Source organism: Aythya fuligula, chromosome 3 (assembly GCF_009819795.1).
Source record: "Aythya fuligula isolate bAytFul2 chromosome 3, bAytFul2.pri, whole genome shotgun sequence".
Classification (NCBI taxonomy): domain Eukaryota; kingdom Metazoa; phylum Chordata; class Aves; order Anseriformes; family Anatidae; genus Aythya; species Aythya fuligula.
Window position 1 is genome coordinate 41,931,730 of NC_045561.1, and position 18,744 is coordinate 41,950,473.

Below are 18,744 nucleotides of genomic sequence, written 5' to 3' on the forward strand. Positions count from 1 at the left end.
AACTCCCAAACTTAGAAATAAAATATTTTGCAAGTAGCAAAAATGTCCCTTCTTCATTTCAGATGCTCCTGGTGACTCCATCCAATTTCACTAGTCTATCTTCGAAATCCAAACAACTCATCGTATGTACATATACATAACCTGACTTTAATTTACTCCTTTTTCTATGGCAAGAATTAAAGTATTTGATGTTAAGGTACCCTCTAGCACTACAGCTTCTTGCCCTTTCCTAGCTTGGCTCCATTTTTCTTCACATGTAAACACGACTTTGGCTTCCTCATTTAAATCCACTAAAGACAAGACCTATCTGTGAAACTACAGTACACATTTCCTCAAATCTGGCAGAAAGGACTGGAATCTTGTTTTGCTCTATGGCAGCTGGCCACGAGGCTCTCACTGGGCCCAGGCATGGAGCTCACCCAAGGATGTTACAGCAAGGTGCAATTCCAGCTGAACCCCTGATGTGCAGGCTTGTCACCCCTCCTGCACTCACAGCAGGGCTAAGAAAGCAATCACAAGGCCAGCAGTTTTAGCTCCAGGCTGCAGGCTAGAAAGGAAGAAACAAAGACATCTGTGTAAGCTTTTGGAGCCAGGTCAAGGGAGAGGTGCAGCGATAGCTCAGTACAGCTGCTCTGCTCCCCATACCAGAGGCAGACTGGGAATTTCCTAGAGGTAATACAGGTAGGAAGGATGCAACTGTGTGGGACTGATAGAAACAGAGAAGGAAGGAAAAAAGGAACAGTGATGCCTGTGATTATGAAGGTGCAAAGGTAAAAGACATGGCAGAAAGCACAAAAGCAAAGTCTGAAGGAATGTGATCTGAAGTGAGAGGTGTGGCTAGGAAGTAAGAGAAAGGACAAGGAAAGCTAGAAGAGCATTTGAGGGTGGACATTTGATGCATCCTCCACCATTTGGAGGGAAAAACAACAAGCAAATAAATATATGATACAATTTAAATGTTTGCATTTAGGGAAGAAAAAGAAAAAAAAGAAAAAAAAAGAAAAAAACACCTACCAAAATCCCACTGTTCTTCCAAAAAGCCAGAGGTACAGTTCTGTTCTTTGACTCCCAGCAAAACTAGACAGCAATAAGTTCACACAGCTCTTTGTATTATACTTTCCTGCTAAAATACCTATCACTGTGATCACATGTAAAAGACTTACAACTTCAGGGACGGTGAACTTCATTAGGCACTGAAGATGGCCTGCAGAATCTGACCCAAAACATTCACAGCCAGCAGGAAAATATCATGCAAAAATATACACTGCCATCACCCAAATCTTTCTCACTAGTTTACAGAGGGATTCAAACCAGCAGGTATATATTTGATGCAAGCAGCTATACTGTGAGGCTCCCTCCCACATTAAAGAGCACAGTGGCTTGACCTCCAGCTCCATTCATACTGCACTATTGTTCCTCAGGTTCCTGGGTGCTTCTGCAAATAAAGGAATGCAGGGGAACATCACCTGGCAAGAAAAAAGTCAGTATCTTTCCACCCTATTGAAAATTAACTCATTGAGAGAAGGGGAGAAGTAAGATGTCTCTTGTCGTCATGCCTCCACCTTGATTTCAGATAACTCTGAGACAACAGAGTGACTATTTTGCAGCAGCTCTGCAGCCCAGAGGACTGCTGCCACCACAGGAGTGCAGCGCAGCAGCAGGCTGATAATATCCATCACCCCCAGGGGACCACAATTAGCAGGTGAGGAGCAAATTCAAGCCCTGCTCACCTGGTGACAGACAGAAATAGCAGCAGCACAGGCTAAGGAAGCCTGCTGAACGAATGCATAACAAGGTCATGGGAGAAGAAGATGCAGGATCTTGGGTTGGAGACAAAGGACATTTGCCAAGCACATTCCTGAAGTACAAAGGAAAGTTACAATATTAGGATATCTCTAGCAGTAAAACAAGGTCGTGGGAGCAGATGACATGACAGTGGGAGACACAGGAAAGTGAGTTTCTTGCCTTTCAATCACTGAAGTTCCTCACAGCATCCTGTGCATGCAGGTTGATCATGCACAGTCCTCATGCCTGAAAGACTGGAAATCTTCACTTTAAAACAGCATCTGCTGGGGCTTGATTGCAGAATGTGAGCCCTGGTAACTCCCCACAGTTAAAATTAAGGCAGTAAAGAAACAAACACCTGGTAACCCTTCACCAGAAAGGACCCCCAGGTAGGGTATTTCTGAACGAACACGTGCACAACCCCAGGCGAGAAAATCCATACGTGGATAGCAGTTCTGTCCCGCTGGGGTTACCCTGGTAATTAACATTCCCTTCTTCATTATGGTCACGCACACAGATTTCATTAGCAAGCAGCTGCCTATGCCTCGAAGTTACTGAGCGATAAGGAAGGCAGCAGCCATACAAGGCTCAATACAAAAAACACACGTGGCAAGAGCACCGCCTGCACAAAGACCGTGAACCGACAGTAAGGCACTGAGCACATCTTGCTACTCTTAAACACATCCCAAATCTACAGGATATTCTTCAAACAGGTACTAGAGGCCCAGCTGGCCTCCTCACTGATAGAAGGCAGGATAGTTATGAATATTGCAAGAGCTGGCAGTGATGAAGTACTCTTTAAACTTTTTGAACCTACCCTGAGCTCCCAAGGAGTATGTTCTCTGCCTAGAAATAAACATCACTACACCTTCATCCTAACCTTCAAAACACCTTCAAAAGAAATCTCCACAGCTAGTTAATCTCAGCTGAGCGAGATATGAACGCCAGCCTCTCTGGATCTCTCCTCTGCAAGTAGGTTTGTGCTGTTGCTTTGAACTCCTTTGCATAGGAGAGGCAATACATATATTTGGTGCCCTTTAGCTGGCCCCAATATCTTCCAGCTACTCACACAGGAGCTGAGAGGATAGGTCTGTGCACTATACACTACTTTAAAGACCTCCAACTGTCAAGCCAGCAGATGAGAATTAAATAAAAGTCTAGTACTTCATGTTGTTTTCTTGATTTTTCCGAAGGTTATGCAGTGTACTCTGGCACAGGTAGCCTTTCTGGTTGCCTACCAGGGCTGTATAAATGCTTTCGTTACCTTCCCCAACATACTTCAAAGTATTCTGCACCACAAATAACATTCAGCAATATTTCTTTTAGGTATGTATAGGAAATAGTTGAAACAATGTGTACTGTTGCGTTACATGGCAGTTAAATCTTAAAAACACTTTGGTAAATTAAGGTCAACATACAGTGTGTCTTTGTGATGTTGGAGCGGAAGAAATTAAGATCTTACAAAAAGCATAAGAAGATGTGCCTTGGAACTAACGGGCATCAATCCTACAAACCTGAACCACCAACCACACAAACAATAATTCTTTAGGTCTTTCTAGACAAAGAAATATGAAACCCACGGGGATTTGCCTTACGTGAAGGGAATTGGGGGCAGAAAAAAAAAAAAAAAAAACACTTATCTTGGTTAAGAACTCTCCAGCATCAAGGCGCTCTGCTCCAGCAATGGGGCAGGCACAGAAGCCAGTGACCTGGCACATCTGCTGTGGAAAGAAGTAGTTTGACTAGAAGCACAAAATGCCAGGAGTATGCAGAACTCTAAGAACTTAAAGTTTGTCTGATATAAATATAAGAAAGGCTGCCTCTTTGGAAAGGGAAATCAGGGAAAGCTTCTATGAGCAAATAAAGTAAGCATCTCAGAGGAACTAATTTTCCATCTCTTCAAACTTCTGAAATAAAAATTGATTTTGTAGACGACCACTTTGGTTCTTTATTAGTTCTTAACAGCATTCATTCTGAAGGACAATTAGAGGCACTTCACAAGGAAGCTTCTATTAAGCAATTATACCTATAAAGTTAAAGCAATGAAAAAGGGCATCTAGACAAATTAAAACAGGCACGGCAGACTCAGCCTCTAGCTCCAGAGAGGAGACATGATGCTGTTGCTTACACTCAAGGGAGGCAAGGGAACAATAGCTGACACCACTAACAATACAACCTCTACAGGAACATACATGGAGGTGAAAGAAACCTCTTACCACCCTCCCCATTGCACAGGTTTGTTAGAGCCAGAGCCCAGGTTTGCTTCCTTACAGCCATAGCTCAGGGGATGCTTGCCCAGCAGCACTAGGAATGCTGTGTAACCCCATGGACAACTCCAGCCTTTACATGCCCTGTGTCTCCAGTAGCCATCGCATAACTGAGCTCTGACTGTGATGGGAACAGAATTCCTTTTTTTCTCCTCATCTCAGCAAAAGCAGCATTTGTCCCAGTACCTATACACGTTAAAAAAAATAAAAAATCAGTTTCACATTTTTTTGACACGTAGAATAATTTTTCTTTTGCATTCAGCAAATAAGTATGCCACAGAAGAAGCAAGAGTCAAATGCAACTCACCTGTTTTTCTACCCAGACTGTTTCTGAGTAACTCTTGCCTGTTTACACTGGGGAGTCATTAGAGAGCCGTTCAGAGACATGCAGCCATATCTTCTCATTGCTGAATTTAAAAGGAAAGGGCTTTCTTCCTTCTTTTTTTTCCCAAGAGAAGTAATAGCAATCAAATAGTTTTGCTGAGCATATAAGACTGCACCAAAAAATCCAGACTGCGTAGGCCAGTCAGTACAACATCTATCCACAAGCATAGGCAAAGTATCTTGAAAGCATGAAGAGAGAAATATCTCTTGCATACAGTACCAAACAGGTCCACCCAACAAGAAGAGCTACACATAAATGACACAAGAAGGTGAGAAAGCAACAGTAACAGTAGAATAATATCAGAAAGCTATTCCAGTAGCGGTGCTTCTGTAGGCACAGTTCTCTAAAACACAACTAATTTTAATTCTTTAAAAATTCTGCTTTGAATTTAAATATTCCTCATTCTTTCTCCTCAGCATCTTCAGTGCTTCTTTTTCTTGAATATCTTATTTTACACATCATAAAAAATGTAAAGATATATACTTTTTTTTCTCTTTAAACACTCATACATCTTCACTCTTCTCCTCCTAGGTCCTGAGAGGCAGATGACCCTAGCACCCCTTCGCTCAGAACTCCTCGCTGTTTCCATTCTTTTGGTTAGATGGCAGCAGCACAACCAACTCTCGGAGCGTGCCTGTGACTTGGGTAATATAGAACTTCTGTTCTTTCTCATAGAAGTTTTTTCCAGCAAGAAAAGATGATAATTTAAATATTTCAAACTTACACACCTGCACTAAGATATGAATTTGGGTGCTGTGCTTATGGGTATTATTTCACTTTGTTTTTAATTACTGCTGGGTGCTCTAAAAAGAGCTAAGATTTTTGTTTTATTCTTTCTTTTTTCCCCTCTAAAGGGCAGTTCATAGAGAACATGCTATCCCTGGACAACAAAACTATGACATTTGGCCTATGAATACAGAAGATACTGCTTGCATGCACTGGGAGAAGGTCAGAATAAGTGTAGCACCCTTAAGTCACCTCAGCTACTTAAACCTGTGAACGCCAGACTTCAGCAGAATTACTAACGTGCTCTTGTGCTTCTTGCTTCCAGTTTACCCGTTTGACTCTTGGTCGGATTAAGGATTGAGAACTTGTTCCCCTTGAACAGTAGTTGACAGAGGAGGATTTTTCAGTAATAAACCCCCCTAGTCGGCTTTCTGTTGCATTCTGGAGAGAGACCAGGGAGATCAGGGAGAGAGACCTTCTCTCCCTGAATTCCTACATGGTCATCATTAAAACAGGCATTTAATCTCAGCTGCCTCCTGCTGAGAAAGTTCTTGCTGTCACTCAAGCTTCAGACTGAAAAAAGCCAAGTGCAGAGCAGCAGGCAGAAATCATTCCCCCACTACCCGCGTATTTAACAGCATGAGCAGTCACCCATATCCTCAAGACTGAGTAGGTGATGGTCAAAATGCAGGGGAGAAAAAAACAAATGACCCTTTGTTGGTAAAATATTCAAATACCATTTTGGGGACAGAAAGCCACCGTCAGATATTTTAGTTCTAACAAATACGAATTCGCACACACTTCATAGTTTCTGCAGGTCTAATTTATTGCAGATAAAGCTCCTTGAAAAATTTTTTGTTTTCACAAAAATCCAGCCATTCTGGGAACTTCCTACAACCCATCTTCATTCCCTCCCTAAGGCCTTAAGGCCTACCTAGGTCAGTCCATAATTTAGACATCATTTGAAGATGGAAATAAGTTGCCATTTCCACCCAGTGCTCAGCTATAGATAGGACAGTACACAAGCCACAGCTTTAAGCTGACTGATTAAAACTTAAATCTACCCCAAGCTTGCTTGGTGCCAGGCTCAACCAAGGCACGATCAACCCAATCAATGCAGTACCGCATCCTGTAAATATAGGTTGACAAGACCGTGTATTGACAGAGAAATGGGGTGTAAGGTTATTCTGAAGAAACCAAACACATTTGATGGTGTACAGCAAGATCCTAAATGCCTCTGCCATTTTTCTCCCTTCGTGTTCCATCAGCAATCATTTACTGTCCTGCTCCAGTAGCTGCCATCAGTCTCACAGATGAAGTGGCTGTGGCAAGCAGACAGCAAAGCAATTTTTTCCCCATCAGAACTGATGCAATGGAGGGGAATGCATGCAGGGACTTGAATACACACAAATCAAGTTCACAGGGACTGTGTATACGATGTAAAAGAGGGAAACAGGAGCAAGGTCAGCTAAAAGAAATGCCACCTTTTTGGATAGAATAACCATTATTAAAGTGCTCAGCTGCTCCACCTGAGACTGAAGACCTTAAGTGAGTCTTCTCATGTAAGCACTCGTGCTGTTTCCTTCTGAATGGTGGTATTTTCAAAGACCTTTGCAAAATGATTCAAAATAAAGCTAAGTAAGGGTGAAGGACAGAAAAGGGCAGTGACTGAGCATGCAGGCTCACAGCTGAAGCAGGGAAGATCTCAGAGCTGCACTCCCTTCCAGAAGGCCAGCTCTGCTTCCAGCTGACGATGCTCTTTTTGCATCTGCCATATCATCTACGTTGTTCCTCTAAATTCATACTGTAATGGGGAGCTTATGAATTACATTCATTTTTATGGGAAAAAAAGTGTTTTGCTAAGGGACATACGTTTGGGAATGTATCAGGGGATAACAGAGTGTGCCTATATACATTTAGAGGTTGCCTTACTTTTTTTTTGAAATCTCAAACCATAAATAAAGGCAAACCACACCAGAAGAGATGAAAACTTCATTTGTGAAGTACAAAAATAGCGAACCACTTTAAAATTTACTTTATAAAAATTACAAGAGCTTTTTTATATGCATTTGACAACGAGAAAAATTTACTTACAAGTTCTTTGTTTTTAAACCACACCTTTTAAAGAATAAAATCTTTATGAAAAGAATTAAAAAAAGAATTACTCCAAAACCAGATAAAGCAGAATTAAATTTAAGAATGTGACTGATAGTCACACCCCTACTCATATACCTTTTTTCCAATGCCCCAATTCATTTCAAAACATGTACAGTTCTGCAAGTGCCAGGTTGCTGGTGAGACTGTATGGTTGACCTTCACCTTTATGATCAAAAGAAAAAGATGAAAGTCGCAGCACTGAGCATTACCATCTCTTCCACCTGTACTCTCCTTCAGAAGATATCCAGCAGCCTAAATGTACTCTTCATCTACAGATGTTTTAATTTTACTTTTTCAAAGTTAGATAGTATCAATTCTGAAGAATTACTTTATCTTAAAAAAAAGAAAATAATCCAAGACACCCAATAGCTGGAAAACAAAACAGCTACAAAAAAAAAAAAAAAAAAAAAAAACACAAACTTTCCCCAATATTAGTCCTAAGAAAATGGTGATGGTTGTGAGAGTTCCCCTAGTTCCCCTGAATATTTCCCCAGCTTCTGGAATTTTTCCAGTTCAAGAAATCTCCTGAGCGTGTTATGGGGTGGGGCTTCTTTGTTGTTTCGCTTTCTTGCTTAGTCCAGTCTCCTGCAGTCACTGCACATCCACAATGTGCTTTAATGAAGAGCTCTTCATGCAACAGACAGCTGGCACATGGAACCATTTCCTTTGTTTTGGCTGGAACCTGGATCACCTTGTGCCCCCCCTTAGGCCTTGCACTTAAAAGTATGCATAGGTGCATTTCTTGCACCAGAAAAGCATGCATACAGTCCATATCTATGTTTAATTTTCCTTGACCAGTTCCCAGCCTACTCAATCATTCCATACAAAGCTGTTCCTTAGCTGAACATCTTTGCTGTCCTCTTCTGGACCTTTCACAGCTGATTACACCCCTTCTGAGAGGAGACGACCAGAACTGTACACCTGCATCAGGATTTGAATGTGGCACAGTGTCTTCTGTTTTGTCTCCTGGTACATTTGTAACCTAACTTTTATGACTTATTGCAAAGTAACAAGTTCCAGGTGCAGAAGCAACTTCTGCATTTTCACCCTGAATTTTCTAAAGTATAGTCTCTACCATTATGTAATGCAAAGCTAGAACTGTTTTTCCCCACATAAATCACAATCATAGAATAAAATCATAGAACACTTTGGGTTGGAAGGGACCTTGAAGACCATTTAATTCCAGCCCCCCTAGTGAAGCTGGAACAGTAAGACAAACATCCAGGCACACAAATTCTTCCTAAAGGTGGTGTGTCCATTGGTTTGTCAGGTTGTGGTCAGACACCTGAAGATAGTGAAAAATATTGTCTGAAAGGTGCCAAGATCCCTACAGAATGCCAGTCTAAGAAAGCAGTATATTTAACTCAGTCAACACTCTTGCTTACAGTCACAAACCCATCTTTCCTGGCTGTTTCACAACACAGGAGGAAGAACGTGAAGAAAAACTTCCCACATTACTGTTCACACAACTTAAACCCTAGATCTAGGCAAAAATGTTATTAAAAAACATTTATTCAAGACTGCATAGTAAGGATTAAAATTATATTGTTATGTATGTCAAATTCAAGCCTCTGTCTCCTGTGAGCTCTCACTTAGCCTGCCTGTATACAGCAGCTTTTCAGCATACTTCGGTTTGTACTTCCTTGCAACACACCTTTCAAAAGCTTGTTCAGGCAGAGACAGAAGCTGAAAAAAAACCTCTTCAATTTAGATATTGTAATTTTAGATGTTAGATCAGCTGCTTCTGTTACAAGGCTAGGATTTTAGGGTTGAACATTAGGACAGCACAAATATTTCAGGTTCAGCATGCCATGAAAAAAAAAAAAAAAAAAAAAAAACCTACAGTGAGCCACCTACTTCTAAGCAGGCCTTTTTGTTGAGATTTATCCCGGGTGCTCTATTCTACACCACCTTTGGTGCAGTGCAACAGATGCTTCATATAGTGCCACAGCACACTCAAATCCAGGCTTGTTTTGTTCTTTACTACCACCAATACAACTCCTCATGAAATTGAACGAACCCTGGATGGCTTCTAGCAATATAAAAGTTAAAGCTTTTTCTTCAAAACATTATTTCTCCAGCAAGCTGCTGATAGCAGAGAGACAGAGGGACTTGGGAATGCCAGAGGATGCATGAATTAACAGCCACCAGTAAGTCAGGGGGACAGGACATTCTGCAATGACCTAATTGGAAAGGATATAGAGCTTTATTTCTATTTGCTCCCAGATTATGTCTGCATTATGCTGATCCACAGCACCTCACTTTGCTTTTTGTTCAATTTGACACAGATCAAACCAACCCAATTCATTTAATTCATTGATTTTTTTTATTCCTTAGAAATCTCAGTGAGCATGAAGACGTCCCAATTACTTCCCACCTCTCTCACAAAAATCAAAACCAAACACAATGACTAGCATTCAACCAGTAGGATGGCAGCAGAAGCTTAAAACTGACATTGTATGGGATCAGCTTGTACACTCTCACCACCAGCATTTCCTGCAGTCTCTTAAATTTTTGTCCAAAGCCTGTTACTGTGTAAGAGTGCTACAAATTTCCTATCTTCATCTTTTTGATTGATATTTATTGCTACCGTGCTATCACCACCCTAAAAAGACTAAAGATGTCCATAAAACACGACTTTTTTTTTTTTTTTTTTGCTGCTTTAACCATCCCTAACCTTCCATAGGCTAAAGAAAAGAAAATGTGCACAGCTCACACACGGTGGAAGCAGCACAAGGAAGCATCAGAGAGGGCTGACATACCTACAGAACCATGAATATACCCAAGTATGGGCAGTTGGGTCTGGGCACATAAGACAGTAGGGAAACCTCAGGAGAATGGAGAAGTTAATTGACTCAAGGCAATCCCGCTTTGCAGATGAGTTTGACAAGTGATGGAAGGTCCATTGAGATCTCCAGTAAAAGCATCTTAAAAAATTCACCCAGACACCGCCCAGTGACCAGCAACGAGTGTTGTCAGTTCCTCACAGAGAACTGGCATTGGAAGTCTTGTGTGTTTGCTTTCAAACAGTAGTTACAGCCTTTCAGCATCTTTTTAATCCCCAGTTGCACAGAAGTTATGCTGCCATGCCATCTTGGAGTTTCTGTCCGTGTCCAGCCATCTATTAAGCAGGCGGTAATTAAAAAGAGCAGGTGTCCCTCCACTCCTTTAAAAAGGGAAAGACAAGGGCAGCAAAATCAATTTCTAGTTGTTGGTTGAATTAATAGTCGTATTGCCTCCAGGGGTCACGTTGCAAATGGAAGACAATTTTCTTATTTGAAGTTAATATTTCTAAAGAGCAAGGGAAAGATAAGTCTGTCCTGAATATAAAAAAGGGCTGCATGTTTTTGCAAGTGAAAAGTAAGCAGATGGGCTGGGTAGCAAGAGAGCCATGTCACTCAGTCAGTGGGTACTGTCCAGAAAGCATATCAACACTTCTCGTGAGTTACACCCATCAGAGCTCCATGCCTCAAACTGCAATTCAGCAAGTACACGAGTCAATTATGCATAATTGCTTATTTTGTTCTGATTTTTTTGTTGCTTGTTTGTTTGTAAAAGACTAGCCAGGCTGTCTGGGAACAGCTTGGCTGCATCATGGACTGAGAAAGAGTCCTGCTATCATAGGAGGGGTAGCCTGTGGTGTCAGTTTTAGACAGCAGATGGCTGGGAGTAGAGAAAGCTTCCAAGCACATGGTATGCCAAAACTTCAGCAATTTTCTTTTTCTCAAGCAGCTTCCAGGAACACAAAATGTAGCTGAACCTCTTCCTGCTGGCCAAGATTAAAATATGAGAACGTAGTAGAATCCCGTAAGATACTACTGCTTCCTGAAAAAATATTTAGGCTGCAGAGTCCAAGCAAAGACACCGCATTACCAAAGCAACTTCCTCTTCAATATTAGCTAAGGAATTAAAGATATAGAAAATATGATGGCATTTTCAATGTGTGCGCATAAACAGACCTACAGCAAGATCCTGTTCTGCCTCAAAGATGCACCCTGACATGACAGAAACTGAACAACAGGGACAAAAAATGAGGGTCAACATCAAAAGCATTTCCAGAAGTTGCTGACTGTGCCTACCCTACACATGTAAAGAGTAAAAGATTATGGTAACGAGAGCTGTTAAGTATAAAAATCCAAGGTAGTAAAAGAGATAAGGTAAGTATTAGAGTCAAAGGAGTTTCAGACCTTTAAATTGTGACCAGCTCAACCCCTGTTCCTACTCTATGATTAAAAATCAATAACAATTTGATAAGCCTGGCTGCATAAAAAGAAACGGTTCCTCCTGCTAGTAGGCAGAAACCAAGACCAAGCATTTGAACTGCAGCGTCCTAGTCCACACACAGCTGGCACCAAGTTAATAAATGGATATGGATGAAAAGAGTTCCCCTTTTAAATTTCAGACTGGTGTCTTGATGAGAGTAAGCCAGATAAGATGGAAGAGTTGCGATGCTTTTGCTCTGTTTTGCTGCATGGGAAATTAAGTTTAATTTATACTTCACATAAGCACTTGCTTTCCATAACCACCCAAAACCTTTTTTTGGAGGTTATGTGAATTAGTCAGAGAAAGGATAAACAAGATTCGTTCAAAGCAGATTAGGTTTTGATAATTTGCATGAGCCTGTCTTCCTATCCCCTTAAAACCTTTACTCTGGTAAGTTAAAAAAAAAATAAATAAATAAATAAAGTAACCCAAGACAACATACCCACAGATTCCAGAAAGCTTCTACAAAATTCTGGCAGAAAAAGACTGAGAGTACAGCATAACAGAAAAGCCCTGTTTGTCCCATCCGCCCCAAGTTTTCAACTCCATGGCCTCCAACATTCCCAACAGGTCTCTGCAACACAGCAGCTCTACCCCTCCAGTGTCCACCACCTTTTATTTTATTTAAAAAGAAAACAAAACACACAAAGACTGTTTTTCTGCACTGGGTAATGCACAAGCCCACAAACATTCACCAGCACATCATCATGAGCCAAGACCTAATCCAAAACAACTGAAGGCTCACTTGATGGTAAATGTATTTACAGCATGAAGTTTCATTGCTGAGATGGGATAGACTATAAAGCCATTTATGCTTGTTATGACAGAACCTAGCTGCCACGTTGCACTGATGAGGAGTTGCTCTGATCTAAGTGGCCTAAGAGACACTAACTCCAAACGTGATCGTGCAGGGAAGTTACCATTCCCTACAAGCCAAGAGTCTGTATGCTCACATTCCTGTATACATTTAAAGAACGACGCCAGTAGTTCTGTAAAAACTTATTTCTGAAGAAACAACAGGGCATGTGGAGCCAATAGTGCAGTTCAGCAGCCAAACTCAGTCCCAACACTTCATTGCCGATCCATTTGCCACCTGCACCAAGCAAACTTGGGAAGTTCAAAAACCACAGGAAAGAACAGGAAAAGGATTCTAAAATGTTTGGGCAATAGATTGGTACTGAGCAAAATACATTTGCTTCTACTGCAAGCACAACTCCCACAGACACAAAAATATGCTGGCTTTTTTTTTTTTTTTTTGCCTCCTATATTCAGCAGTATGTTTAACCTTGGAGCTGTCAAGCTCCATCATGAATAATGAGCCATGACAACATTCCAAGTGATCCTTGGAGAACAGACCAATTTTTACTATATGCTACGCAAGGCAAAACGCCGTTACCATATTCCCATGGCATTGTACCTGCTCTGAAAATATACAGTAATGTGGCCATCAAGAGGAGACCACAAGTAAATACAGAAACAAATCAGCTACTTCCAGATATTTCATCACGCAGAGATGCAGAGTAAGCAATAAAACACAAAGTACCCTAATGTTTCCTATTTAAAATTAAATGAGGGCAGAGAAGGAGATTCATCTCTGTGAATATGCATTTTATACAAACACTTCCCAGCCTAGAAATACTCGTGTTTGAGGCAGCACAGTCACCACAGGAGGATGAGAGAGGGGCTTGGTGGCACCCTGCAGGTCTCACAGCAGTGTACTCACCTGGTGACCTCCAGCAGATGAACATGGGACAGAAGAACAACCTCTGCCCTGATGCACTCAGAGTGCAAATACCCCCCCAAGATACACACAGCACTCCCAGAAAGTATAGGAATAAACTGGGGTTATTTGAATGACTAGTTGAAGTTCCTCTACGCCAAGCCCCTACCACGCAATGGCAAGCCTTCAGGAAGGACAAAACACAAGTAATGGCAAAAGTCATTTCTGCTGGGCTCCTCCCAAGCTCAAAAGGAGGAGGAAGACAGAACAAATTGACTGGGGGGAACAGATAACTTGGAAGAAATAAGCTGAGGCTTACAGCATTTAAACATGGGTTCACAACTCTCCCAACAACAACTAAGAGTTGTAGCTCAAAATATCCCTTAAATAAAACAGAGAAATTCATCATCTGTTCAGGAAACAAGTGCTATTCATTAACATGCACCTGAAAACACAGATGTTCTCTGACAGTCCCAAACAGCAAGCACCTGTTTTGTGTTTATGCAAAGGGGAAAAATCAAATGTATCCTTTCTCCTGACCTGTTTGCAGCGAGGTATTTGTTCATGCCTTTGGGAAGGGGGCAGCTTAGCCTTATTGTGTGTCATTTCTGGGTCTAGTACCAGAAGTAAAGATAAAGTATGGCACTTTCTCCTCTCTGCAGGGGCACCATTTTTCCTACACTTCAGTTTCAAAATTTGCTAGAAACTATGACAACTTTCAGAAAGCACTGGAGAGCATGGAGGCATCAATGTCATTTAGATGACGTGACTTTCTTCAAGCTGCTAAATTTGCAGGAGCAGAGAGCAGAAACCAGTTCTGAGTACTAAAAACTCCTTGAAATAACAGATCTCCTTCCTGTTGAAATGCTGTAGAAAGAAAAAAAAAAACAACAACAACAAACTTCCTGCAAGACTAGATGGCTTTTAAAAGAGTCAAAGTCAAAAAAACATACTGAAGTCTTGTCTACAGGTAAAGTTAGACCTGAGTCACTACCACTGAAGCAAGTGATACTGTATTTATTGACATTTTAGCTTCTGATCTGGAGGTATAACCACTGGTGTGCCCCACCTCCACCTGCTCTCCTCTCCTCACTTCCATGTACACAGCATTTCACAGCTAGCTATCTGCACCACCCAAGAGCTCTCCCCTTTCCTCCGAAGTATTCCCAAATCCATCAGTATTCTGATCTCCTATTCGAAACAGCTCTTTCCTTACCAGAGGACTCCCTATATCCAAAGAAATCCCCTAAGTTACAGGGACAACAGTTTTATCTGAGTAGTAAGAACATCCTAAGATCTCTGCATGCACCATGCTGGCTTCTCCCACTCCCTGATAACGTATTTCCATTTACAGAGCACATCATAGCTGTGTGCGTTTAGCAATTCCATTCCCTGCTAGCAATATTTGGCAAAAAGATCCCTTTAAAGAAGGCTAATTACAGATTTCAGCCAAACAGAAATTGGTACCAGGCCAATCTGCAAGCTCTTTAATAAGCTTTTAAACTTCACTTTACACCACACACGACTTTGTAACTCCTCCGAGAGCAGTGACCACTTAGTTCTAAAAGCAAAGGTGGAAAGCACGCCCCTGCAACAGGTGGAAAGAAATTTGTAGCTCTAATTCTTCTGGCAGCACCCATACCTGTCTTTCCCTGGAGATTACCAGCCTACATTTCACAAAAAAAAATAAATAAAAAAAATCAGGGAGCCAGTTCAGGATAAGTAGTCACACACAAGATGGCTGACAGTCGTATCAGAAGAGGAACAAAGACCAGTAAGACAGAAAGTAGGTCAAGGGCTCAAAAACTAGGAAGAGAAAACATTAAGGATGCACGGTCACGCACTGGAAAGGATTGCAGCATTTTGTGAGAACATCTGCATTGAGATGGAGTTCCACTTTTCAAAGGGATGCAAGAGTCCAACACAAAGTCTTTCACGTGCCTCAGTATCTAGTCCCATAACACAACAAATTCTTTCTGCCCATATGAGCCAGACTTGGCACAGAAAAGAGCAATCCCACCCACAGGTGCTCCTCAATACCCTCATCCTGGTCCAACTTTTGTTCTATATAAACTGTGCCCACAGCACCTGGTGAGATCAGTTTGCAGCCAGACCATTTTCCTAAGGGGAACTGATGGAAAGCTGCAACCTGCCCTCCATGCTACCTGTCCGAGAACTAAGGTAGAAACTGGAAAGTGTAATGGACAAGGTAAGTGTCAACAGAAAGGTGGTCCCGCTTAAAATTTACCAGACTAGCAACCAAGAAAACTAAGCAAGAACTTTCTGAGCAAGGTTAAGCAAGTCATCATTTTCCAAGGCGGTCAATGACTACATGGCATCAGATCAGGTGTCACACCTGATATACTCTTTTTTTTTTTTTTCTCCTTTGTTTTTAATCAAAGTGGATGAGCACCCAGAGAATTCCAGCTAAAATCTGTGGGAAGCACATGCACTTCATACACGGCTGTCTCCTATTGGGAATTCAATCAACGGACACTTAAAAAAAAAGAGAGTAATAAGTGTTACATGTAAAACGTATCAATGTCTATTCTATTTGACAGAGATGAAACCCATGAATAGATAACAATGTGCTATGCTTATAGCATATCTAAAGGTTCTCCTCGTAGACTTGGAACAGTGGCAGATTTTTCTTCTGTATAGACTAAGCTTTGAGAGGCCAACAGAACCACCCTTCTGCAAGGGCTACACACCTTCTCCTGAGACACTGCTAAAATACGTTTGTCTTGTCTTCTTGGGGTTTGGGAGATGAAGGAGGGAACAGAACCATGATATGACTGCACAGCTTAACACTAACTCTGGCACAGACACAGGCAAGCCACAAGTATGACTACTCAAAAAAAAAAGTGAGAGGAAAAAAGGGGGGGGTATCTTTTTCAAGCTTTATTATCTGAAGTGCCTTTGCAGGTCACTGAAATACTTGCAGTATTTCCCAAATGAAGACAAATTTATCAGGAAGAACTTCACCTAGAACTTCAAGACTGTTAAAATATGTTTTCTGTAACAGTAGTCTGCATTCAGAAAACCAAGAAGAAACCTGAGATGTATGTTAATAGATGCTCTAATTATTAATGCGCACACACACACAGAGAGCTTATGAGAGGTGCCAATCCCTTTGAATGGGAAAGCACTATTCAAATACAGATACTTGCCAGCAGCTGTATCACCAGTCATATCCCCTAGTTGGTTTTGATTCAACTCAGTGGGCATCAAGTTAATCCCACAGGACAGTATCATTCACTTTTATCGCAGCTACTGACCTCATTTCTGTGTTTGAGCTCTGCTGTAGTGTCATGACTAAATGTGGCAAGCAACAAATCACACTCTGTCAGCAGCCAGTGCCTGTCCTTTCTCCTTTCGAAGCTTTCATTCATTTCTGTATTTTTTCAAGTCATGCTGCTTCAAAACAGCTGATCCAGATGGTGGATATTCGCATTTCAACCTTCCCACATGGTGATGTGGCTCAAGAAAATAAAAACTGTTGCTACCTGCTGCTGACCTACTTCTTTCTTTAATTTGTTTCCTGCCATACCACAGAATGAACAATAGAGTTCAATGAACTCATCTTCCATACCTAACCACAGCAGTGTAGCAAATATAAAATAAAATTAATTGGGAGGTGGTGGGGTGGTGGGGGAGGGGATATATGAGGAAGCAGCATGATTCAGTGGGAGGTAGGGGGGAGCAACTCTCACCTCTGTCATAATCATCTTCCTCTATTGCTTTTTCCTGAAGCCTCTGAAGCCGTAAGATCAAGGATTTTATCTACATACAGAAAAGAAATACTTATAAAGAAGTTGCATTTAAAAATCACTATTAACTTTTACATAATATAAATTTGCATGATTACTACTACATCATTAGAAATGTCCAATTTTGAGAGTTAAACTCAGCATTTGTTAACTGGACAGATCTATTCAGAAATCAGCTGAACGGCAGCCACTTGATCCAAGCATGGCTTTAGTCCAAGCATCTACAAAGAACAACAAACAGCATTTCTTGCAAAGCAAAAGAGCTTGTATGAGCATTGACTAACTGAAAGGGTAAGGATTATTATAGGATTCTGTCAGCGTAATATCTATTTTTGATCACATTCTACTCAATATTCTGTTCTTCAGTCCATTTAACAATTTTTTGCCTATCCAAGTTTTGCACAGAACAAATTCAGAATTCCATATGCAAACCACATTTCCTTCAGCATGTAAAAAGAGAAATACAGTATGAATATTTTGGGTCAAGTGTACTCACGATATGGCACAGAAAACTGTGTTCACATGCTGCCAATGAAGTTTCATTAAAATATAATTTAGGCTCATCTAGAAAGTGTTGACGTTTCCATTTTCTGAAATGTTCATATTACAAATGATAGATGGGAGAGGAAAAAAAAAACACATACAAAATGCCCTTACACACCCAAAAAGAAGCTCCTATTAGGATACAGTTTTATTTCAAGAGCTAATGCTTCTTTGTACTGAAGCTTCATCTTTTACTAAAATATTACAGAAGGCCAGGTGTGTATTCAAAGGACATTAAAGGCTTTTACTCTTAGAAGAATTTGGTTAAAGTTATGCAGCTCTTTCCTTATTGCCATGCCAGCCACTGCCAAACATAGCTACAGTTATAAAACTGCAAAGCGTTTTCTTATTAAGTTTACATGTGACCTGTACCAACAAGCCATTAGCAGCACTGAGAAAGGTAAGCCTGGAAAAAGAATCAGCATATATACTGATAGCCCAAAGCCTGAAAAAGTGTTTGGGAAAGCATTTTCCACTGCAAGAAGATTCGTACTCGAGACATTCTACATCTACAAAAGACTTCACTCCTCCCTGGAACACTTTCATATTTAAATTTCTCTAGTTAAGCTGTAAATTGCATACAGAAAAATAAGTACAGTCAGTCAATAGCTTACCCGAAACATTTAGTTATCATGACTACACAATCAACATGCAAATTAGGCAAGACATTTAAATTAATGGTATCTCTTCTAAATACGTAAGTGAAAGAGGATTGGTCAGAAAACAGACATAAAAGGTAAAGCCAGAAAAAAAAAATTGATTAATAATAGGCTACAGGATCCCCTGAAGGAAAAACAAAGAAAAAAAAGTCATTGCACACATTCCCTTTCCATCAAGGTTTTTGGTGTTGTTTTGTTTGGTTTTGTTCTTTTAATTTATTGTTTTTCACATACAGAAACACCATTTTTTTTTTCCTCTGAGACAGGCAAGGAACATGTAACATATTGAAGGGAGGCGCTCTGAATCCTCACCATAAATTATTTTCTGTATTTTATGCCACGCTTTTGATAGAGTTCTAAAGGAACCCACAATAGAAATGGTTCAAGTGACACTTTTTTCATATATATGATATATAACAACCATCTAGACCGAGAGTACAGCATTGCTGCTTTTTGCACCGTTTATTCC

General features: G+C 40.8%; 1 protein-coding gene across 1 annotated transcript in view; it reads right to left on the reverse strand.

Annotated features, from left to right (window-relative positions):
* Positions 1-18,744, reverse strand: part of DISC1 (DISC1 scaffold protein) — a 200,590-nt gene that overhangs the window by 160,738 nt on the left and 21,108 nt on the right. Inside the window, 1 exon segment of the mRNA XM_032183944.1 lies at positions 17,017-17,086. Within this exon segment, the coding sequence (XP_032039835.1) occupies positions 17,017-17,086 (70 nt within the window).